This window comes from Pezoporus flaviventris, unplaced genomic scaffold, assembly GCF_033815535.1.
Source record: "Pezoporus flaviventris isolate CSIRO_AGI_PZ_B2104156 unplaced genomic scaffold, CSIRO_AGI_Pfla_v1 ptg000045l, whole genome shotgun sequence".
Lineage (NCBI taxonomy): Eukaryota > Metazoa > Chordata > Aves > Psittaciformes > Psittacidae > Pezoporus > Pezoporus flaviventris.
In genome coordinates, this window is record NW_026892593.1 from 11,007,117 (window position 1) to 11,031,197 (window position 24,081).

Consider the following 24,081-nt stretch of genomic DNA (forward strand, 5'->3'; position numbering starts at 1 on the left):
GGATCCTCCTGTACATCATGGCTGCTGTCCTCATGCTGCCTGTTGCTCCATGTTTCTTGCCACTTCTGTGTGTGCTGGTGCCTGTTGTGGGACAGATGACAAGCAGAGTGAAGTGGGTGCATGACTGGAAATTTCCCTACTTCGGGCTCTTTTCATTCTTCCTCTCCTGACTTTTCTAGCAGATGTCTTGGGGCTGTTGCTCGCAGCGAGGTGAGGAAGAAATGCCCTTGTGTCTGCAGCACAGGAGGGGTTGGGATCACTGGTGTGGCAGGCTTCCTCTAAAAAAGCAAACCCAAGCTGCTCTCCACTGCCCTGAAATTCTCATTCTAGAAATAGGGGAGTTATTGGAGAGATAATTCATCTCTTTCCATCTTGGAAGCTCCAGGTGGGCCCCACACTTTTTGTGCAGTTCCCAGCCTGGCTCTGCTGTGGCTTTGCCCTGGGATGGACTCTGCATGGAGCTGGGCAAGGGATCTCCCTCCTCCACCTGGCCCTGCCCCAGATCCTCATGAGCTTTCCAGGGACAGATCTGATGAAGTGAGCCCTAATCCTGAGCACAGTTGCTTAGGAACAGCCAGAGGCAGACATACATTTGGTACGAATGCAGCTGCGATTCACCGTACCAACGAAGCAAGGTCAGGGAGGCAGCTGTTGCCTTGTCCTTTTGTTACCTCGTTCTTTGTGAGAAGATCCAGTGCTAGGGATGTGCTGTATAACTTGCTACTGATGTAACAGAAGGGATGTGTCACCTTGATCGCCCCTCTGGTGGCATTAGTGATACTAGAACTCCCTGCTCACTGTTTCTTCAGGGGTATCCAAGTGCCGCAGCTTGCTTATTCTGGGAAGACGGGAAATGAGAACAGCTGGTTTGGGGATACGTGAAAGGATGTCTGTCTGGTTTTAGAGGGCACCCCAGGGGTGTGGGAGAATAAATCTATGCATGGATTGCTTACACGGATTGGTGCTTCAGTAGCAAAGTTACTTCTTGTAAAAACACTTTTTTCTAACAACACTCCATTAATGCAAAGCACATTTAGTATTTGGACTTGGTGGGGATTTGTGGTTTAGAGAAAACGTTTTTGCCTGAGTGTGTCGGTAACGTATAGTAGTTAATGCTTCAAGAAGCCTTAAGGGTCCCTACCTGCTGCCTCCAGTGTCCTGGCAAAGGTTTGGTGTTGCATGTCTGTCCAGCTCTAGAGTGCTGGTGTGCATTTCAGCTGCTTTACTCAAAGTGATATGAAGTGTTTCATCTTCCCCTTCTGCCATGGCTTAAGTGTCCTTTCCAAAGTGTTTCTGGTTACTGCTGAAGCCAGGAGACTGCTATTTCCATCTTTCAGCCGCAATAGGGCAATTGAGTAGCAACAGCAGTTTTGTGCTTTGTTCTCCTGATGTGTTGGAGACATGCCTGTGTGGAAGAAGACTGGTGCTGGTCAAACCTGGCACGGTCAAAGCCCGAAGCGCTTTTAAACCAAAGAACAAAAAGGCAAAGTTTGTCCACAGCGAGGGCTTTGGCTGAAGAAAAATGGCTGGGTGAGGGGGAGCAGAACGGGACCCTCATCTCCAGGCCTGTATCCAGGCAAGCTGGAGGCTTTCTGACCATCGCTGCTCCCCAGTGGGGCCACCGGCATCCTGTCAGCAGGAGCCTCCCCCTGAGCCTCTGCCTCATGCTCCTTGTGGTGCAAGCAATGTGTCAGAGCCTCCTGGCTGGGCACCCTGTGCTGGGGCCCTGCAGGTGCCGGTCCTGTGTGCATCCAGCACCGGTTTTGTTGTAGCTGCAGACACTGAATATTGACACACACCCCCCAGCTCCAACCATGGGGATTTCTGACTCTTCCAGCAGGACCGATGCTTGGCACCAGCTACTTGCGAGCCCCTGCAGAGATCAGGTAGTTTGTGTCCCTTCCTGGGGGCTGTTTTTAGGTGTAATCGCTGCGAAAACAGGCAATGGAATGGTCTGGGGCTTCTTCCTTGCAAACTCTCCTGTAATTACAAGGTGGGAGCATGTTTGGTCATGAGGTTTTCCAATTGCAGTATGCTCAGCACATGCTATTATTTTGGAGAAGAAGAAAAAAGGGGGCAGGTCAGTTCTGATGCATGGATAATGCTCGAAAATGACTGTTTATGGAGGCTTAATTACCTGCCTGGTGGTTGGTCATTACCATGGCATTTCAACTGGGCACAGCACACGGGCCTCTGGCTCCCCCCACCCGTAGGGGCTGCTGTTGCTCTGCCTCGGCTGGGAGCGTGGGCTCTGGGGGGAGCTCTGCTTTAGAAACTCAAGTTGAGAAATTCGCTTTTCAAATTCTGAACTTTCTGGCGTCACAGAAACTCATTAAACCTGTATTTGATTCACCAGCATCCTTTGAGTTTTGCCTGCTCCTGACAGTGTTACGGTAATGTGAGAGTTGTCCCCAGAGCACTCCATAGAAGCGTGTGGAGAGAGGAAGCATCTTTATTTATGCAGCTGACACCACTGCTTGGGTATCAGACGAGCTTTTTGTCCTCCATCAACAGCACCCAGAGTGGTAGAAGGGGTTAGCCCCATTGCACTGATGCTTCCCCTAGAGAAAGGAGCTCCAGTGGCTTGTTCAATAGCTTGGTCCCTTGGACCTAGATAATTAGCCATGGGTGCAGATGGGGCACCCTGGGATCAGCATCCCCTTACCTGAACCCTGGGGCATCAGCCTGACTGTTTCCTTTTCCCACCTGTGGACATAGCTCAGCAGACACCAAAGTCTGAGCAGAGGGCTTCAAAATGGTGACGTTACTGTGGGTTTTACGTGGGCATTCACCAGGAAACACAGTTAAGGTAGGGAAGCTGCTGGTGTGCAGGGCTGGCTTCCCCATGCATTTGTGTGAGGTCTCCCCAGACCCCGTGGGCTCAGTGGTGGTTTCAAGGGCGCAGAGCTCTGCCCGTGGTTCTGCAGCTTTTTAACTGTATTTAGTATGACCTCTGGTGATGCACAGGGAACATTTCTGAGCCTCAGCCTTGGCTTGGTTGATTTCAAGTCCAAATGTCGGAGCCCAGAAGCCTGGTGGGTGATGGTGGGGGTGGAAGTTTCTTGCTACTCCATAGAGAACAGATGTGTTCAAGGCAACTGCAGAGATGTCGAGGCAAGAACAAGCAGAACTGAGCATTGATGAGCTAATGTTAATGTACCTGCAGTGCAAAGAGCCAGGTTTTCCATTGTCACTGTGTGAATTGCTTTCTACAATGCAAAGGCTTGTCCTGCCAGGCCATGCACTTGCACAGGATGGTCCTGTATGGGTCAGGCTCTGCAGGGGCAGGGGAGGAGGCTGTGGAGGTGCTGGAGTTGTGTGCCCCGTGAGCTGAGTCACTGTGCTCCTGTCACTGCAGCCGGCTGACCCGGGGCCTGCAGGGAAACCAAGGCCTCTCCTTGCCCTCTGTGACTGGTTCTGGGTCCCCCTTCCCTTGGGAAAGGGGAGTGCCTGTGAAATGCTTTTCCCCTTTTGCAGCCTCACAAACCAGGCCTGTGCAGAGGCAGGGCTGCTCCTCAGCGGGAGCTGTGATGGTCAAGCTGGCGCCCTCACTGGGCAGGAGCAGCCCGAGCTGCTCAGCACCACCATAATAAACCATGGTAGCATGAGGGCATTGCAGGGAAAAGAGCTGTTTCGCAATTCAATCCTTCTCGTGATTCCATTACCGAACTGAACAGGAACCAGTGTAAGTACTGAGGAGTCTTGCCAAGGAGTCTGCAGCTACAGGCACTGCTGGCTTCGTGCAGCGCCTGCACAGCTCATAAACACAGTGAGTGTCTTCTTGAAGCTGTACTCTGGAAATTTCACTTGCTTCTAAATTGCTGCTATCTGAGCTTTCCCTTTGCTACTGCAATAACACATCTTGTGGGCTTTCCCCCCTCTTAAAATCATTTAAAAATACAGATATGCAGTAAGTGTGATTCTCAGCTCTCCTGCGATTGTGCCACTCTGTATTTATAAGGTAATAATAATGTTACAGAGATACAAGAACATATAGTTGGGAAAGTTAACAAAATGGTGCCCTGGCCCACCAAGAAATGTGGGTTTTATTTATCCTTGTTCAAAGGCCATGGATAAGGTTTTATATAAGAGAATGTGCAGGGCCCTACAGTCCTGGGATGAGCTCATAGTATGAGTGAAGCACTAATTGAGACAGAAAAACCAGAACAACTGCTTGTTCTGATCAAAAAATCTGGGAGCTATTTAAATAAATGACCTAAAGGTCAGAACATGTGTGAGAAGAGGAATTGCTCATTTCTACTTGAAAAAGTGATGGAAAAATATGAGTGTCATTGCCTTTTCCTCATTCTTTCCCTTTACTACTTTCTCATGTCTCTGGTAGCTGAAGAGTTCCTCATAAAATGGATTATGTGTCTTGCTCACTCCAGGTAGATGGCTACAGTTATTAAGTGGCAGTAATGACATATGTTCATGTTTAGGGATCAACTCACTCCCAGGAGTGAGCTGATCCCCATAATAATAACTCCCTTATTCTCTCCCCCCCACCCCAAGTAGTGCATGAAGGAGTAACAGGGTAATAATAAGGGATGCAAGAGGCAGTATGAAATTTCAGAGTAAGAGGAATGCCAGGATGTAATACAGAAAGTACCTGAAACCAGGCCGTGCAGCTTGTTCTCAGGGGGATTAACCAGGAAACAAGGTTAAAAATAAATAAGGTTAAAATTAATGTACAGGTGACTCTATCAGAGCAAGAAACTAATTAAGGAATGACCCTCATTAATGGCATTAACACAGGAGGGGAAAGAGCACTCGGCTCACTCTGCACTGTTTGTCTCCTTGTCCAAACCTCAGTATCCTTTAGCTGCACTATTCTGAGGAACATGGGGTTAATTCCATGTTCCAGCTCAGGTGTCAAATCACAGCCAAACCCTGCTGCTTGTTTCCCCTCAGCAAACAGGCTTTTAGTTGAGGTAAGGGTTATCTTTCTGGTTTGAGGTGCTGGATGCTTTCCTAAGCATACAGGAAGCATGGCATCTGATAGAGTTTGTACGCGTGTTCACATGCTACTGGTTTCTAAACAGCCCCACTAAAAACCAGGGGGACACAAAGTCATGGACCTTTTTCTCTCTCCTTATACTTTCTCAGTAGGGGTGTCTCGGGGAACAGGTCTCCTTACAGCTCAGGTCTATATGGTTGCCACACAGAAGTGCTGTTCTTCCCCTCTGTGGTGTGTCCCAGCTGGGAAGGGGAGGCCAGTTTCCAAGTGCTTCTAAATTGGAGTTGCACACTTCTGCCTGCCAGCTCCTGGCCAAACGATGCTGCAGCCGCCTCCTTCCAAAGCCTTCCCACACTCAGGAAAGGGATGCTGACGGTTTCCATGTAATTTGACATGATGTGCCTGTCACTGTTCTCTCCAAGAAGTGCCATACTCTTGAGCCAGAAATGCACTTCTGTACTGTCAAACGGTACAGGGACAAGAAGCACCAATGCCAAATCTTCTCTAGCTCTTTTCTTCCACTACTAAAAAGTGTTTTGGGAGGATGCAGGTGTATCAATGTGCTCTATATGAGCTTCATATGCTGGATTGCTAAATAGTCACAGCGGGCTACCACTGTTACAGAATTTTACCATCTTACTACTGAATTCAAGAGTGGCCTGTTTAGTCAGCTTGTAATGACCTCCTGTCTTCCAGTTGGTTGCTGTTGTCTCTTTTGTTCTTTGCTATCCCTGTAATACACAAAACATGGGCCCAATCCAGTTTATGGATCATTCTTTTCCAGAGAATCTTGGAAGAGGCGACTGCAAGGCCAGAACTGCTTACAGGTCATCTCCCATCTCTGGGAAAGGCTGCAAGAACACCAAGTAGAAGATAAACTGGGGAATGGAAAGAAGCTCAAGATGTGCATTATGAGACAGAGAACAAGAACTGGGATTTGATGCAGGGGATTAAGTGCCACAAAAACTACAGCCAAAAGCTCTTTGGAAATACAGCAGTCAGACAGTAGACCATGTTATCGATAAAGCACAGGTTTAATAGAAAGATTTAAGGCTTACATTTCAGAATGACTTATAAATAACATAATCACAATACATACATTCTATTTTTAAAAAAGTGTTCATGGTAATATATATTTTCTTAGTTATAAAATCCCATATAAATAGCAAATTATTCTCAGTATGCAGATTACACAAATACATAAAACCTGGGGTGCATGTCTAAAAGGAATCCTGAGTACACAACACATGGCAGGAAATAGAACAATGATAGAGTTGGACACAAAAAATACTGTTCTCCTAGTACATCATTTCTTCAAAACTGTAAAAATGGAACTGAGAACTTTTTGGTTGCTCAACCTTGTTCAGCTCCATAGACTCAGGAATGGCTCTGGATACTCCACTCCTTCAGAGTTCAGGAGCACCCTATTGATTCTTTTGGCATTCAAAAAAGAAAATGACATCTGTACTCTGATGGTCAGATAAGGCACTTACTTAGAGCAGGTCAGTGCAGGCTGTAAGAAGCATCTTGGACTTATAGCCAAGAGCAGCAAAAGGTGTCTCTCGAATGAAGATGTGTGGAAACAAATTCGGGTCATTATATGCAAGAGGTAGCCAATTGTTACACTCCTCAAGGTTCCCCTGCTTATCCCCCAAAGAACTATGTACATTAATACAAGAATAACTGGAAACTTTGCACATTAGAAATATTAAAGTTCCCTTTGTTTTTTAGATTGAGATAAACTAAGCAGCAGCCTGGCCACTGCAGTCTGGCCACAGCAGCCTGACGCTTTCTTTGTGGTACAAGTTGTAGCAGTGTCTGGATCAGAGCTCTCACCCGGGATTTTCTCTTGGATTTTCAAAGTGAGCTGTACAACAGATCTATGTGAATGGTAATGTTCATCACACTGTGACTACACCTCTAAGAACAAGGCAGACCGCAGTACTGCAAGAGGACAACAACTGGCAGAAGCCTGTCGGTGTATTGAAATTCTGAATTCTGAGCTATTTTACTATTGTAGTACAATGATTTTTTTCTGATTGTAAAAAAAAAAATAAGTCAGCTATTCATAGAAGAACTAAAGAGTATTCTGCCTGTTGTTTTCAGGGAGTCATGTGCAGTCCTATGTTCTTTTAAACACTCCTATTACATAAAATAAAATGTTTCCTTCCATATAATCAGGGTCATAAGCTCTGACATTACTAAAGCATGAATCATCAGAGCACACTCATACATGCACACTGCAATAAACAGGCTTAATTTTTGCTTCTTATTACAGGGTCAACTCGGTAGAGATAATGAAGTAAGAGCCATTTATAGTCTCCTAGCTTATACCCAACTTAACTGGGATCAAAACTGGGATGAACAATGCTATACTGAAGTGGAGCCATAGCTGGTCAGTGCAGAACTTCACGAGTAAACAACAGATGCATGGTAACAGTTTAGACTCAGAAATTCTTCATATATTTCTGTCCTTTCAAATATTACAAATAACTTACTTATCCTTCTTTTTTCTTGGTATCCTGTGAATACCAACTACCTCTCTCATGGCATTTTTCTTCCTGGTTTTTGGTTGAACCCTCAGGAAGTAGAAGCTGAAAATATTGCACAGTACATTAGGATGGAAGACTAGAAAAGGGACTGGCACCTGCAGGGTGATTTTTCAGTCCAAAGAAAAGCTCTTCATTTTTTCTGCTAATTCCTGTCTCATTTCTATATGCTTTTTCAGGTTGTGCACTTCATGGGGCAGGTTAATGTCCCACACTGACACGCACGACTGTAATTCTGGAAAACAAATACAACGGAAAACTGTCACAGAAACAACTTACTGCATAATTAGAATTGGTTTTGCTTACGTGCTCATTTTTTAATTACTTGTAAATTGCCTCAATGAAGCTTGATGCTTAGGACCTGGAAGACAATTTATATGACACTTTATGTGTGAGGTAATGCAGTTATCGGTTACAAGCTGTTTGTACTTGCACGATGATTTGGATTCTAGTTCCTCAACTTAGAGTATACCATTTAAAAGCATTTGAAAAACTATTTTTTCTGCCTGTAGGCCATAAGGTACTGACCTGAACTACAGCTGAATCACAGAATAGTTAGGGTTGGAAAGGACCTTAAGATCACCTAGTTCCAACCCCCCTGCCAGGGGCAGGGACACCTCACATTAAACCATGTCACCCAAGGCTCTGTCCAACCTGGCCTTGAACACTGCCAGGGATGGAGCATTCACAACCTCCCTGGGCAACTGTCCTGGGTTCAGCAACCTATTCCAGTGCTTCACCATCCTAACAGTAAAGAACTTCCTCCTTATAACCAACCTAAACTTCCCCTGTTTAAGTTTGAACCCGTTACCCCTTGTCCTGTCACTACAGTCCCTAATGAAGAGTCCCTCCCCAGCATCCCTATAGGCCCCCTTCAGATACTGGAAGGCTGCTATGAGGTCTCCACACAGCCTTCTCTTCTCCAGGCTGACCAGCCCCAACTTTCTCAGCCTGTCTTCATACGGGAGGTGCTCCAGTCCCCTGATCATCCTTATGCCCCTCCTCTGAACTTGTTCCAACAGTTCCATGTCCTTTTTATGTTGAGGACAACAGAACTGCACACAATACTCCACGTGAGGTTTCACAAGAGCAGAGTAGAGGGCCAGGATCACCTAATGCTAGTACTGAATTGCCTGCATAAAATTTCTTCTCTATTTTCCTGAGCAGATACACCCTAAATGCTTACAAGACTCAAAACACATTCACTGTAAACTAAAAATGAAAACTGATTTCATAAGGTAGTGAGTATCATGGTAGAAGGTCACTTCTTCAATTTCCCTTCATGCAAACAGCTCTTCATTCATGGAGAATTCACATTGCTTTTAGTAGGATAATGATAATTGAGAATACTTGCACGAGTTAGTGCTTACAAACCAAGCCCCCAAGGCTTCTGTGAGTCTCTATTTTCTCTCTGTATAAGTAATGGCACTCACAAATACAATCAAAAGACTAAAAAGGCAGTAGGCATTCGTATGGTAATAATCAAGAATATCAATATAAAAAACACTGCTGTAAGTTTGATTCATATAACTGTCAGCTCATCTACACTTGCCACCCTTAACTTTATACTGTCATTGCCATGTTTTTAGGAGCCACAGGGATAAGATCAAGGTGAAGAAGGGCACTGATCAGAACAACAACTGTAACTATTCTTAGAAAACCCCAAAGGACAGATTTTCTATCTATCTTCCATTTCTAGCACTTTGCTACCCTAATTGTCAGGAAGCTTTTGCTGATGTCTGACCTAAATCTCCCTTGTTGTAATAGAAACTGGTTAGACCTTATCCTACCCACAGGGAATTTGTAGAAGTCTTTATTCCCTTCCTCTTTATTTACGTATTTGAAGCCTATTATTATGTCCTCTCTAAGATTTATACATATTAAACAGCTTAACCTCCTGCAACATTTTCTTGCAGGTTGCATTTCTCTTCTCTGGACAATTCCTAATAATCTGGATCATCCAGCAATGATCCAAACAGATATGCTCCTCGAGCAGAGGCCACAGCAGCATTCACCAGGGTGTAACAATTGCCTCATGTCTTATAGACACCACATTTTTTGGTGTCTGCCTCTTCTGCAGCAACGTGACATGGTTGACTCATGTTCAGCCTGCGATCAATTATAACCCTTTTTTATGCAACACTGCTGTTTAAGCTGATCATTTCCTCGTGTTGGTATAACAGATCATTCCTAATTAAGTAAAAGGTCTTGCATTTGTCCTCACTGAATTGTATCCTATTTCCTTCCAGACCACTTGTTCTGTTTGTCAAGATTATTTTGAACTCTAATCCTGCCCTCCAGTGTGATTGTGGCTTTGTCTTAGCTGAGAATTGTCTGCAAACCTGAAAAGCACATTCACTGTGTCTTCATCCACATCATTCATGAAAACACTTAGGATTCCTGACCTAGCACAGACCCCTCTGGAAATCCATTCGATACATTCTCTGATTAGACAATGGCATTTACTCTCCAAGTACAGTTTTGCAGCGAATTATATTACATACTTCAACTAGTGGCTTCCTCTGCTCCATTTTTGAAAGTTACTGTTAGTTTGTATGGAGCCCAGAAATGCAAAAGACAACAAAAACTAATAACAATGTTTCAACAGAATTACATCAAATGATGATCATCAACTCTCCACTCCCAGTGGGCAGTCAAGCGTGATAGTGTCTACTCCTCTAATAATACAAATTAATAAAACACAGCTCAGGTACCTTTGTGGTATTTGTTGTCTTCGGTATCATGTTTATAGCAATATCCCAAAACCAGGACTGCATTCTTGAAACTCCCTTTTTCAAAGAAACAAAACATCAAACTTTCATGTAAATGGGAACTTTGTAATTTAAGGACAGAGAGCAGACAACATCATGCCACTAAGGGGACGGAAAGCAGAGTTCAGTCAACTGGACCCTTTATTCAAAATCATTAACCATGAAAGCCCCAGACATGAAAACAATATAGTTCATGTCTCCATTTAATGTAGGGGTTTATCAGGGTTCAAAGGCATAAGAACTGGATCAGCCGACCAGCCTGCTGAACAAGCCTGAGAACAAAGCACCCTATTATATACCACAAGCAGAGGTACTAGAGACACAGGAAACAGATGTCACAGCAAAGGGAGAGGCTGCAAATGAAGTTCTAGTGCACAACAGAGACAGAAAGTGCCAGTAATCAGTTTGGTTATGAAAAAAGAACAATGAAATATGATACAAACTAATTAAAAGTGTTCTAACCTAACTATGGCATGTAGATGGGAAATGAGAGTTAGCATGGCAGGAGAAATAAGGGATGGATTGTAGGAAGGTGCCTACTGAATAATGCAAAAAAGACTAGGAAGACAGGAGTGGTTGGATCACAGAGGGCTAAGTGGAATGTGCCAGTGTTTCAGTAGCAACTTCCCACTTATTCCCAACATGATTTGTCTATAAATGTCTTGCAAGATAGATGGAAGCTGTTAAAAGTTCTCCTGCCACAGCAGCTCCCTGTCCTATTGGCAGCACGAGGAGGGCAGTCAGCCTTTGGCTTTACGCTAGTAGAGGAATATAGGACCCAGCCTACATACCTAGATCACGAATCAGGCCAGGGAAGGAACAGGCTCCTGTCTGTGCCCCACACCTCTTTGTACATGAAGACTTACATACTTCCCCAGAGGAAAGATGAGGAGGTTTTCTGGGGTATAAACAGACTGGAGTATGGCTTATTGGGAAAGCCACAGCCTTGGAAGTTTTGTGTCACTACACTGCAGTGTGACCCTCACAGTATGTTCCTTCTGGATCAGCAGATGTTTTTAGTGGGTCCCCCAGGACCTCTGCAAGGTAGAGAGGGATTTTTTCCCTGCCCTGTGGAGATCTGCAATATATTCTCCTTCGATATTGATTTAATTCTGCTTATGGTAGATGAGGGCTGTTAGGAACCACGTATGTCTTCCATGCTCAGAATTTTCATAACTTACTGAAATTTTTCCTGCAACCAGTCCTGTCCATACTCCTATAAAAGTGACTGGAACTGAAGTATAATGTATCTTATTCAGATTAGGGTCCTTTCTTACTATATAAATCATTCCTTATGGTAAGGCAGATGTCTATTATAAGCCAATGTGTTAGGTGAGAGAATAAGAAAAAAGACATTAGATTTTCACACTCGTATATGAACCAAGATAAAATTGATGTCTCAAAGTCTGGCAATCTCTTTTCCCTGAAATATTTACATCTGTTTGACATTCTATATTTTAACCTTAAATGAAACTATTTAATGGAAAAGTATTTCCCTCTAGCTTCTTACATTTTCCACAAGTAATGCGTTATTATCAAGAATTGCTCAGCAGCCTCAGTGCCATTTTCACTGATTCTGTGAAAAATCACCGCAGGAACGAAGTCCTTGAATTTAGGAAAAAAAAACAACCCTTGCAAAATAATTGCTGGGAAGAGATGATCAAAAGAAAAAAGTCCCCATCAAACTGCATGTATCAGTCTTATGTGATGTTGTTGAGATTTGTGCAACTGCAGCTGCACTCCTTCTCCTGAAGTATTAATTTTGCTATACATAAAATTTTGATTAAAAATATCGAGGCGACTAGAAACAAATGCTGTGAGGCTCAAGGCTTTTTAAATCACACTGTATTATTCTGTAGGACACACTTTCCCTACCAGTGACAGTAATAAGTGAGGCAGAAAGTTTCATAGTAACTATTCCTTACAAAATGCTAAAAATAAAATGTCTCTTTATAGCACTGATACTGGAGCTATCAGGACTAGAAGGACTGAAAATGCTGTGCTAGTGTATATCTGGACTTTAAAGCTCACTCTCTTAACAGCTGAGGACGGAACAGGCTCTACAAACTTGCTGTCACAGGCAAAGGCAAGTCAGAGGAAGGTTGAGTTTTTTCATCTTGTACCAGCGTCAGCACTATGAGCTAACTGTAGTCTATGGATATTTTTGGTGATAGAAAGGAAAAAACAGCCCCCAAATGAAGTTCATTATGGCAATGAGAAAACAGCCTGCAATGGTGAAGTTTGCTAGCAGGATCACATGTTTCTGAGACCACAGCAGCAGCTTTGGAGGTTCTTTTGACACTAAATCACACAGGCAAGTGAAGTCCAGAGCTTTTTCCAAAACACAGTGGAAGGCAGTGGGAATCCACATGTGCCACAGAGTACTTTCTGAAGTAATGTATTTCGAGTGTACCCACCACTGCAGTACAATGAACTCTTGACCTGGTATGACCTTTATTACTTTTGGAAGAGATGCAGGAAAGTGTACAGGTGAAGGAAGTTAAAACAGCCAAAAATTCCCCATACTTAACCATGCTCCTCTGGCTGTTTGTAATCACCACTGAAAACCCACAGCTACCCTCTGCCTACAGCAGCTCAAAACAACTGGTGACAGGAACAGCAAATACGTACAAGTCTGAGCCCAAATGTGTAGCACTTTCCCAGCTTTGCTGTGTTCTGCTGTGACCCAAACATAAAAGAACCATTCCAGAATAAGGATGGGAGAAGAAAACTGGGTAAGAAGCAATCAAGGGAAAATTATTAAAACCTGACAAACTCCACAGAGAGAAAAGCCAGAAGCATAAAACTTAAGATGGAGGAAGAACACAGGCAGACACAGATGGAGACAGAGACTATCAGACAGAACATAGCGACAGCTGTGCTGAAGCATGGCACAAGAACACAGTGAAGGTGAGGTGTGTTCATGTGCTGCTGAGTGACAAGCCAGGGAAGAGCTGTTTACGTGGGCACAGGTATGACAGCCCGCTGGTACTTACGAAACACTGCAGTGTCTGACAGTGACTGAAGATGACGGTGGTAGAATAGAATGAATGAACACAACATGGAAAATGCTAATCTGTTCCGGAATCCCATGTCAAAAAGCACACAGCAATCCTGAACTTGGCACTGATTTTTAAAGTACACATCATTTGATGGTTTTACTTACCTAGCTGAGCTGTTATCATGACTCTGACAGAATCACAAAAGTTGTCTATAACTCGCACAGGACGACGTGTTGATATATCAATCAGCAAGATATGTCCTCCTCCTGTCCCTATCCACAGTGCAGTATTTTTCTGCAGGCAGATTGTCTTCACTCTTCCAGAATAAGCCAATTTATGTTTTAATTCTGTGGTTAGTTTTTCCATTTTGTCCCTATGAGTATGGGAAGAATTTGTATTAAAATCTGGTGGCACACTATTCCACAACTGCTAAAATGACTCAATACCAGCCTGTTAAACAATCATCCATCAACGCTAATCAGTTGGTTGACTTGAAACAAACCGGGATGAAAACTAGTGGACTTATAAGAGCTAGCTGGTCTGCTTCAAAAGACATATAAATGGGAGGCAAGTATTCTCTGCTCTCTCCCAGTCTGCAGGAGGGTCACTGCAAAGTGGGAGGAGTACACCTAGAGCTGGTCCTGATCTCACCATAAGAATCAAATGCACGTTGCATGTTACGGGAGAGGAGCAATTTAAATGCAAATGAAAATCACCAACACTGTTAATTAAACTCTGATCTCCTACTGAATCTGTGCACTGGAGAAAGAAGACATTCAGGGGATGCAGGCAGTAACTGGATGCAAAAGCATTAGTATCTGAAGGACAGCAAAAGACTTTCTTCTTTCTCAAGCAGACTTACATGAATCTTCTTGACATCATAGAAAAATTGTGAAATATATTAACGGTCATAGGAAATTAAGGTTCTGCATCAAATATTTAAGTTCTCAGCCAAAAGAGAGGAAAACAATTCTACATTTACCAAAACAACTGGGCAAATTCCTTACCTCCAGCAGGTTAAGGCAATATGTTAGAGAAGGCAATGTGATACTCAGCTGTCTTTGCATCTGTCTGTACTGGGATGGTGTTACTTTTTTCTTAGTAGCTCGTACATCAATCTGAGATGAAACACTTACTTAAGAAAATGTGCACAGTCAATTAGTTCAGAAAGTTTTTCTGTCTTCTTATCCCAGATTTCCACAAAATGGCTGTTTTTCTTTGCCAGGTAGATGGATTTGTCTATTGCTATTGAAATAATGTTTGCATCACTGTAAGCATTATGACAGAACCTAGAAGAGAGAACTCCGGTTAGATACAGAGAAAATATCTAATTGACTCCTATGAGTGGGGTTAGTTTCCCTCTAACTGTTACAGAATACTCAGCGTTAGAACCAAACTGGACTTGAATACAACTGAAAGGGTTTGCTATAATCTCCCTATAGTTTGACATAGACTCTCACAGTAATGGAGGTTTTGCCCATGTGACAATTATATCAAACTCTCCAAAAACTTGAGTCTCTAATTTCTAAATAATGAGAAGTCAGCAATCATGCATGATTTAACTATATAGGGCAAAGTTATGCACTCATATCATGCTGACAAACATATAAAGACAAATATTATCCTCAGTATGTGTATATGATTCTAAATAATGTAGACTGGACCTGGACAAATGCAATTGCAGGAGAAAAACTGATCAGTGGCATTTATACATTTTCTGAATAGATAATGACTTCATAAGCCCTTTATATAGTAAAAATGCATATCCCTTGTTTAAAAACAGCAATGAACACTTTAAACACTACTCACTGATCTTATTTTAATGAGCATTGTATTCCATCTGTATTATGGAAGGAACAGAACAGAAACAAGAGAACTCAAAGAACAAGCTACAGAACAAGACATTACATCAAAAGTACTGCCAGAAATCTTCAATAAAACAACAAGAGCCAAGTAGTATCACTCATAAATAAACCTACAGTTGACTTGTCTTTGTTTCAATGAGCTTCTGAACAGAGAAATCACTAGATAAGGCAATGATCTTTGTTCCACAGCCTCCCCAGATTATGTTTTTTTCAGATAAGCATGAGGATTTGTTCAAGCACATCAGTGGTGTGCTAACATTTCCTACAGTTAGTATCTTCAGGGGTGTAGCACCCTTACACTGCAAGAAAAAATACACTCTCCGTTAGAAACAAGGAGTATACAGGCACTCAGGAACTGTTAAAACAAGGCCACACAGCCTGCTGAAGCAAATTTAAACAGCCAGATTTTCTGAACCATTATGGTATCTTTCCAGAATGTTGGAGATTGAAAAACACCATTGTGTAATTATAGATGTCCCATAGAAAAGAGACTGTGTGCGTGGAAACAGGACAACCTGGATTGATACTTTCTGCAACCCCTGAGACGCTCCAAGAACTGGATGGCAAGTTACATCTGTACCCTGCAGACAACCCACACTGAACCATATTCTAGTTCTGCAGTGCATTGCAACTCCATAACTGCTCTAAAGTGCACAGGGTCAGGAGCTAACCCTCAGGAATCGGCTGATACAAATAGCTCCCAGCATTCATCTGTTCTGTGCATAGAATTCTGACCTACAAAATATCTAAACAATATTCTTTTTGAAGATACCCTACAAAAATTTAGTGTGAACAAAAAGAAAAACGGTCTGTAACAGCAATAAATAAAGGAGATTATAACCATTGGGATATTCTTAATAACAACCATTAATGTCACTCTCTACTCAGTTGCCAGGCCTTTCAAAGTCCTATAATGAGAAATAATTTTGCCTCTGAACTCTACTGTTAAAACAGATACTGTAAAACACATGCAGTTTGTCTAAGAATGAAGTAGAAAATTAGTTTTAGTTTTAGAGAAGCAATTAAAAATAAGCTAAATGAAATAAAGCTCCTATTGTTAACTGCTTTACATTTCACTTATAGTATTTTGTAGAACAGACAGCTAAGAACAAGCCTACCTTTACTGCTCTGTCTTCAAAAACTGCCAGTCTGCCATCAGCTGTGCCTACCAAGAAAAAATTCTTCTGTTTGCTGAAATAAAATAAATAAAGAATGAATTCTAGAAATGCCTTTATCAGGTAAGAAAATATTAAATGAGTGGCCTCTGGTATTTCAAGAGTTTCACTAAACAACTAAACACAAAAAGCAAATACAACTACTTGCGGTCAGGAATGTAGTCTCCAGATATACTACGTGTAAAATTAAGTGGAAATACAGGCAAAATAAGCACTTGTCTGAGCAAAACTGCCCAAGTGCACTGGTGTCATTTTCTGAGCATCTCTGTTTAGTCATATTTCCTAAATGCAACCCAAAATACTTAAAATTCATTTATACCTTTGCTTTGACAGAGAATTACAGTATAAACAAGTGATGGAATCTGACATTTTCTGCAGACGATGCCTTCTTGTTTCATCTTCTGTGTTAACTGCCCACAGAGAGCCAGACTGCGTTCCTGCTACAATCCAGTTTTCTTTCTCAGTAGGAAGGGTCACTAAGGCCAAACTTAAAATTTTACTATCTGCCATATCCTGAGTCAGAAAAGAAAAACAATCTGGTTATGATTTCAGTAAGGATAAATGCTAATAAATTGCTCATAATGAAAATAAACTTCTTGGACCGTGAATGGTTAGGCCTTGGACCCTTGGACCCAAGGCCTATCTTTCCCATTCAGAAATCTCATTCTCTATTAGCAGAATATATCTTCAGCTGTGCCATCTATCTTCAAAGTGCTGGGAAAGAGCCCCCAAATATTACACAGGAAAATCTCTAAGCTGAATGCTGAAAAAAATGTTCTTTCTCTCTATTCTAGTGAAGGTCTCAAAGCCATCAGAGAACTAAGCAAATGGAAATGCACTGCAATATATGCTCAGTTTAATTGCTAACAATAAAAGTACTGGTCTAATATTTATTTTTCTCATATTAGTTTTAGCAAAATAAGTCATGTAATTTATACCAAAGCTACCAATTCAAACGTATCATGGTCAACAGATGAAAATATAACTTCAATAATTTTGATGATGAGTCATATTCAATTCTGGCACACACATTCATCACAGCACATCAAGCCTGGTTAAAACCTTTTTCCTTTTCTGAAGGCACAGGACTGAGATGTACAAAAATCAAATGAAAAGAGCTGAAGGATATCACCCAAAGCGACACAAGGAGATAGCATCCATGGGAAGACAGGGATCTTTAAAGAGACTGTCTGGATTGTTAAGTGAGGTAGAGATATGAAGGGCTGTGTAACTACTACTCCTTGTTCTAGCCTTCATGCTAGAAATAGCTTTCATCTGAGTAGAAGAAAGGAAGCCAGGAAGCCAGCATTATGAGAAAGTTCCATCTGGATGGCAGGAAAAGAAGAAAAAGCGGCTGCATTTTTGCTTCATTTCATGGGTACAGCGATGACTCACTTATGAGCAGTCTTTCTTCTCACAAAGCTTAGAAGTAATATCCTGCTGTTAAAATGCAATTAATTCTTCTGAAATACATCTGGGTGCCAAAAATTCAGAATAAATAGCAACTTTCCTACGTACCTCACAAGTATGTCCATCTGTATTTAGGTTAACAAATGAAAGTTGTGCTTTTTCTGTGTTCCCATTGCCTATCCAGACTCCTGCCTTCTTGCAGCTTTGATTGGCAGCAACCATGCACTCTGCTGTAGCCGTGCTGGGTATTGAAACATACCTCATCAAACATATAAGCTCTGCAGAATTCAGGATCTCATAAACCTACAAAGAAAGCCACAGCATGCACATGGTAATAACAATGACTTGTACAGTGATAAATAACAAGCAATGGAGAACAACGTTTTATGAAATATGAACACAGTGTCTCAGCAGGTCTGCTCATTTTGTTAATGAGCAATCTTTGCGCACTGAGAAACTTGACATTGACTCTCATTTTTCTGTTAGAATTTCAGGAAGTCAGTGGGGTTAAGGCACATGTGAAAATTTCACTCATTTCAAAGAGCAACGCAACGTGTGATAACCGACACACCAAAGTAGGTTTCACATCCATGCTTGCTGTTCGTCCTTTCACACGCATGAACAGCATAGGCTAACTGCACTGATACTATAACAAAGTCCTTTTGCATAAGACTTTTTTGCAAAGACCATGAAGTAATCTGAACCCTGTTTCCCTGCAATCACTATACAGCAACACAGGGAAAAAACAGCAGGCTAGAATAAATGGTTGCTAGATTTGAAGGGAACTTTTTATGCTGGATGGCAAGAGCAGGCAGTATTTCATGGCTGCTTCAGTTCCAGGAAAGAAGGAAATACCCTGTGCCTCTTACTAACTTAAATGTTCAATTCCTTTTAGACAGCACAACAACTTTGTGGTATCATGTATTATATGTATATACAAATACAAATACATATACAAAGTAATACCTGGGAAGATGTTGGTCGCTCCTGAGGGTTTTCCTTCAAACACTTTTTAATTAAATTCTCAACTTTAGGCCAAGGAGCACAGCCATATTCTCTTACAGGATCTAAAATGTGAAATTAGATAACTTCTTAACTGGCCTTTACCATAGTTCAGAAAGGAGAGTTCTGAATAAATTTCTTCTTATTTTGAGATATCATCTAAGTTCTTACAGAGCTGCTCCTAGAAATATCATACTCTAAAAATGTAAAGCTAAAATGTCACCATGAACAGCTTGGAATTTCTCATCCACCATTAAATGTTAGAGCATGAAATGCTAGAGCTAGAGTCCTTTTCATTAAGAGCAGTTAAAGCAAATGGATTTGCTTTAACTTTTTCTTTGCTCTTCCTACACCTGAGACTGAGTCACAGATGTGTGTGAGTTGTGTTTTGATTAAGGCTGACCATTCAAAGGCTTGTCATTTCAGTCTGTAGTCTTTTCAGTTCCTGTGGAATTGAATATGGATATGGAATACAGATGAGCTTCCAATAAAATATACAGCAATTTAGATAAACAACTTCATATAGTATTTATGCAATATGGAAGTTTAAAAACCACTTGGGCTTTCAATACGTACCTTATGACTACAGTGATGACCTCTCTAAGAACAAAACAAGAAATCTGAAAAGAGCCTTTTACAAGCACACGTAGTGATAGGACAAAGGGGATGGATCTAAACTCACAGAGGGGAGATTTAGATTAGATATTAGGTTACCATATCAGTTCATGATAATTGACAGCAGATATTCCAGTCCTACATTAGACAGAGGTAACATTAATGATAAAATACCTGCAAACGAACATATTCAGTTCAGCACATGACAGACACTGTTTACTTGTGAGCTCAGCCAGAACCCTTTTTGGTGGAAATATATAAATGATGAGCATGTGCACAGATGGAATTCTATCTCCAGAAACTGATATTTCATAAGGCTTATAATACAGAAAACAGCCAAATGGACAGCTGCATTCAAGAGATACTGAGCCAACAGTTCTGGGGATGGCCTCTTTAGGAAGAAGGTTTAAACTGTCTGAGCCATGAATTGGATAATTCTACTTAAGAAGTAGAAAACGTATGAACTCTGTCTCTCCTAGTGGAGAAGCCATGCCAGATGGAGTGGCATAGTCACTGCCCTTTCCTAGATGGCTTTTCAGTCTTTAAGAATCTTTCACGGTATATCCATTATTGCAGGGCAATAAGTAAGTACATCCCATATAAAGATTGTAGTACTATAAAATTTCAACAGCTCTTTACACAGAAATTGTCAAATTCTGAGTTATATTGTCCAGCTTGCCTATATCACATTCAGCCTGATAGCTTCTTCAACCTTCCTTCCAGCAGCCAATGAATACATATTATAAAGCAGATGAAATTATGAAGAATGTTATGTAGCTGGGCATGCACTTCACACTCTTGATAAGTTAAAAGGGAATTCCTATTTAAATAGGAATTCTGCCGCTTTTGTAAGTGGCACCATTTTATATATTTTTTTAAATTTAAATAAGATTTCAAGAGGTTTTTAAAAGATTTCAAGATCTGCAGCTTCTCAGTAATGGCTCTTTTAATGTAATGTATTATGATCGAAGAACAGAAGTGGAGCTGTGTTTATGTTAGTGCATGATATGCATTACCACAGTAATATGTGTGAAGTCCAGACATGGTATTAGAAGGCACCTTTGGCAGTGCATGACATGCATTACCACGGTAATACGTGTGAAGTCCAGACGTGGTATTAGAAGGTACCTTCAGCAACATCTGTTTTATCTAGATCTGGATAAAGTCCCACATACACAAACCCTCTGTTTCTTTCCAAAGTGAAGCAGATAGATCCCTTGAAATGGCAATGAAATTTTGACCAACATGATGTTCGATAGATGCCTATTTCTCCTTATTTCAAGACCATATGAAACTAGGAGAAGCTTTAAAAAAATTACTATTATTTATCCTCCTCTGATCACTGTCAGACGCAACATAAAACATGAGAGGTGTTATTTTTGGAGGAGGCAGCACAAATGTTCCACTTTTGTTTTAAAGTTGTAAGAAAGAAGGCATACCTGGTAACTTTCCTTGTATGGCTATTTCATCAAATTCATTTGGAAACTTCAAGCCTTCCATTATTCTACCTCCTCCTGTTAAAATGTCATAAAGCAGCAAGCCAAATGAATAAATATCAGCTTGCTGATTGTAAATAACATTTCCTCTGGCAACCTCCGGTGCTCGAAATCCTGCAAATAAATCATTCATTAATAGTTATGATTCATACCCAGATGAAGCCATCTTTATCCTTTTAAGAGCAAATGCTTATTGATGAAAATGTCACAGGAAGTAAACCAAAAATGGCTCACTATTTCTGGACTGGCGATAGCTTGCATGTGGCAGACCTCCAAAAATATCAGCAATCAGTACAAAGGAAGGGGACAGTACATCAGTTATAGACGTCCCACACCATTACATATGAAATAATTAATTTATCAATGAATACTGAAAATGAAGGGCAAGTCTGCAGTCTTTACTGAAGGCCTAACATTTAATACTTGAAGTCACACCTTCATGCTCAATTTCCAAGACCTAAAGGCACTTTTCAAAGTCGTTGAACTGTTCAGTGCTTTAAAACAGATGTTAATACGTTTTCTCTAAAGTCAGGGAACAGTGCAGATATTTATTGCCTTTAAGTACCCATGTATTACTGAAAAATAGAACACCAAACAAGTTTAGCAGTACAACTTCAATATCGCAATAACTACCCTAAACCAAAACAGTAAAAATTATAATAAGTGCATGTAATTTAATCTGCATTTTTTAAACCTTTAGTATACTCCTTGATTCTTCTAAAAGTGGTTAAAACATGAATAGGAAGTAGGGTCGAGAAGAAGTACAAATCTGGCATCATAACTTGTAACATAATTAGGATTTCATTTTGTGATTGACTTCTTACAGACTACATAAAAACCATATTAGCTATTTTTGGACATAATGCATTGTAAACCAAAGCATTTTTCCATACCTGGTGTGCCTTCAGAAGTTTTTATTCCCATTCGGCAACAATACTGGGCAATGCCATAGTCAGCTATTTTTGCAATAACAGCTGAATTGGGATACAGAGTAAAGAGCAACACATTGTGAGGCTTCAAATCACGGTAGATGATCATTGCTGAATGCAGGTACCTGTTAACCAAAATAGTATTTATTGAAAGCATTCAGGGATGCATCTATACAAGCACACTGAGTGGATTATTCCCAAACCAGTAAATTATGCTTTCAAATGTTAAATATTGTCTTTAAAAATGTCAAATGTCACCAACATGACACCACCATACTGGATACTGACTTTAGAATTGTTAGAATTACTATTTACTGTACATAAACACTGCAGCATTTTAGTACCAATTCTTATCTGAAGTGTCACTGGCAGTTTGAAAACTGAATCTTAGAGTTTAAGCTTCATCGATCCCTCAGCTCCTTTTGCTGGTTTTGTCATTTTACAGTCACACTTCAATAGCTCCTGAGGACATTCATGGACTTTCAGAACCTTAACAATACACTGAATTAACTTCTTTGACATTTTAATAAGAAACCAATGGTCACATACAAATTTCACCCAGAGCTCTTGCTATTTCTCTACTTACATGTACTTCTTGTTAGCAGAAAATCACAGGTAGCAAAATTTTGTGTTATCTATCAGCTAATCAATCATAAAAATGAAAGCATTTGCCTGGCCCAGGGAACATTTTGCTTGAGATGAGATATAAGAAAAGATTTTCATTTGCACTATATCCTACTTGCAGCTGTATCCTGTCTTTAGAGCAAAGTAGGTATCACGCTTACCTTAAGCCATCAGCTACATGTAGGGCTATCCTGTGCTGAAGTGTTCTAGTTAAACTTGCATTGTCTTGTTGAAGCAAACGATCAAGAGATCCTTTAAGGGCTAATTCCATCACCAGCATCCGGGGACGGATTGCAGCAGCCAGCAGAGACACTAAACTGGGGTGATGGAGGTGACAAAGCACTGCAAGCTCCTGTAAATTGTAAAATCAGATGAAATACTGTAAATAGCATAACCTCTGTAGTTCTGAAGTAAACTCAGAAATGTTTTGGAGTGAAGTCTTGAGCTTTTTAAATTCTTCACTAGGGTTGCTATTCTAAGAGTGGCACTACAGGAAAAAAAGGCAGTATTTCTTACTTGTCTTAGAAGCCTGAGGGAAGTATGTTTATTGAAAATCTTTACAGCAACCTCTTCTCCACCATAGGATGCACGGTATACAGATCCAAACCCACCATCACCTTTCCAATGATAAAATTGAAAAGAATATTAAAAAAAAGAGATATCAACCATTTATCAAAAAAATAGCTGAAAAGTCCAATTTTAAAATGGGTGGATCATCTACTGTGTTAAGGTTCATGATCAGTAATTCAAACACATAAAACCCAGTGTCCTAGCATCAAAGTTAATGGAAAATCAAAACTTAATAACCCCAAATTCAGAATACTTTAAAAAATACATTTCTATAGAAAACAAATCTCAAATTTTTTCTTCCATATATTGCAGAACCGACTTCAACAGATTTGTTTACATCAGCTCTGTAAAAAAGACCCTACAAAATAATGCCTACCCAAGAGAAATTCAGGAGCTTCATCAAATTCCAGGTCATCGTTGTTCAACATAATATTTCTAGGCAAATCAGCCAGTATCAGATCAGGAGCAATCTGAGCTATTGGAATGGTATGTCTTGGTTCATCTGGATTTACCAAAAGGTCACCTAAGAGAAACAAGTAAGACATAAAAAAAGAAGAAAAAGGATAGTCATCATTCAAAAGGCATTGAAAGGTACATGTATCTCTGTGAGTGCACATGATTACCTAAATAGAAGTACTACATGAGTACCTAAATAGAAATGCTTATGTGTGTGTACATATACGTATGCACACACACTCATAAACATACATACATGCACATACAACTAATTAAGTTTGCCATTCAACTTAATGTATCTCACATGTTTAAGTATTTTCAAGGTTCTGTATATGTACAAATCAAATGTGATAGCAATTGTGGCTATGTAACAACACCAAACTGACCAAGAGATTATTTTTCTGTTTATAAAAAGAAACAATTCTGTTAGTTTGTAGAATGTAGAATGAATATAGCTTTTTAAATTTCTGTTGTATATGGTCCTACCAAAAGATCTAGTATCAGCTTTACTAAGTGCTAGACTGAATTCCATGAATGAAGTTGCATTATCGGTATCATGATAAACGATTACTACCATTTACACATAACTATACAAAGTAGCTGCAATCTGTCCCGTATTATATACATATACAGACAGCTCTTACATAAAAGAAAAATGAG

The 24,081-nt window shown here is 40.7% G+C and overlaps 1 protein-coding gene across 2 annotated transcripts in view; it reads right to left on the reverse strand.

Annotated features, from left to right (window-relative positions):
* Positions 1 to 5,969: 5,969 nt before the first annotated feature.
* The window catches only part of LRRK2 (leucine rich repeat kinase 2), a 70,471-nt gene continuing 52,359 nt past the window's right edge, over positions 5,970 to 24,081 (reverse strand). For both annotated transcript variants that reach the window (XM_061467449.1, XM_061467450.1), the window contains 14 exons: positions 23,342 to 23,488; positions 22,912 to 23,012; positions 22,557 to 22,747; positions 21,736 to 21,896; positions 20,786 to 20,956; positions 18,696 to 18,796; positions 17,838 to 18,032; positions 16,639 to 16,832; positions 16,263 to 16,335; positions 15,259 to 15,443; positions 14,416 to 14,568; positions 13,444 to 13,652; positions 10,221 to 10,295; positions 5,970 to 7,741 (listed from right to left, as the gene is read on the reverse strand). In XM_061467449.1, the coding sequence (XP_061323433.1) occupies positions 7,620 to 7,741; positions 10,221 to 10,295; positions 13,444 to 13,652; positions 14,416 to 14,568; positions 15,259 to 15,443; positions 16,263 to 16,335; positions 16,639 to 16,832; positions 17,838 to 18,032; positions 18,696 to 18,796; positions 20,786 to 20,956; positions 21,736 to 21,896; positions 22,557 to 22,747; positions 22,912 to 23,012; positions 23,342 to 23,488 (2,078 nt within the window). In that variant the 3' untranslated portion in view covers positions 5,970 to 7,619. The remainder of the gene's footprint in view (positions 7,742 to 10,220; positions 10,296 to 13,443; positions 13,653 to 14,415; positions 14,569 to 15,258; positions 15,444 to 16,262; positions 16,336 to 16,638; positions 16,833 to 17,837; positions 18,033 to 18,695; positions 18,797 to 20,785; positions 20,957 to 21,735; positions 21,897 to 22,556; positions 22,748 to 22,911; positions 23,013 to 23,341; positions 23,489 to 24,081) is intronic.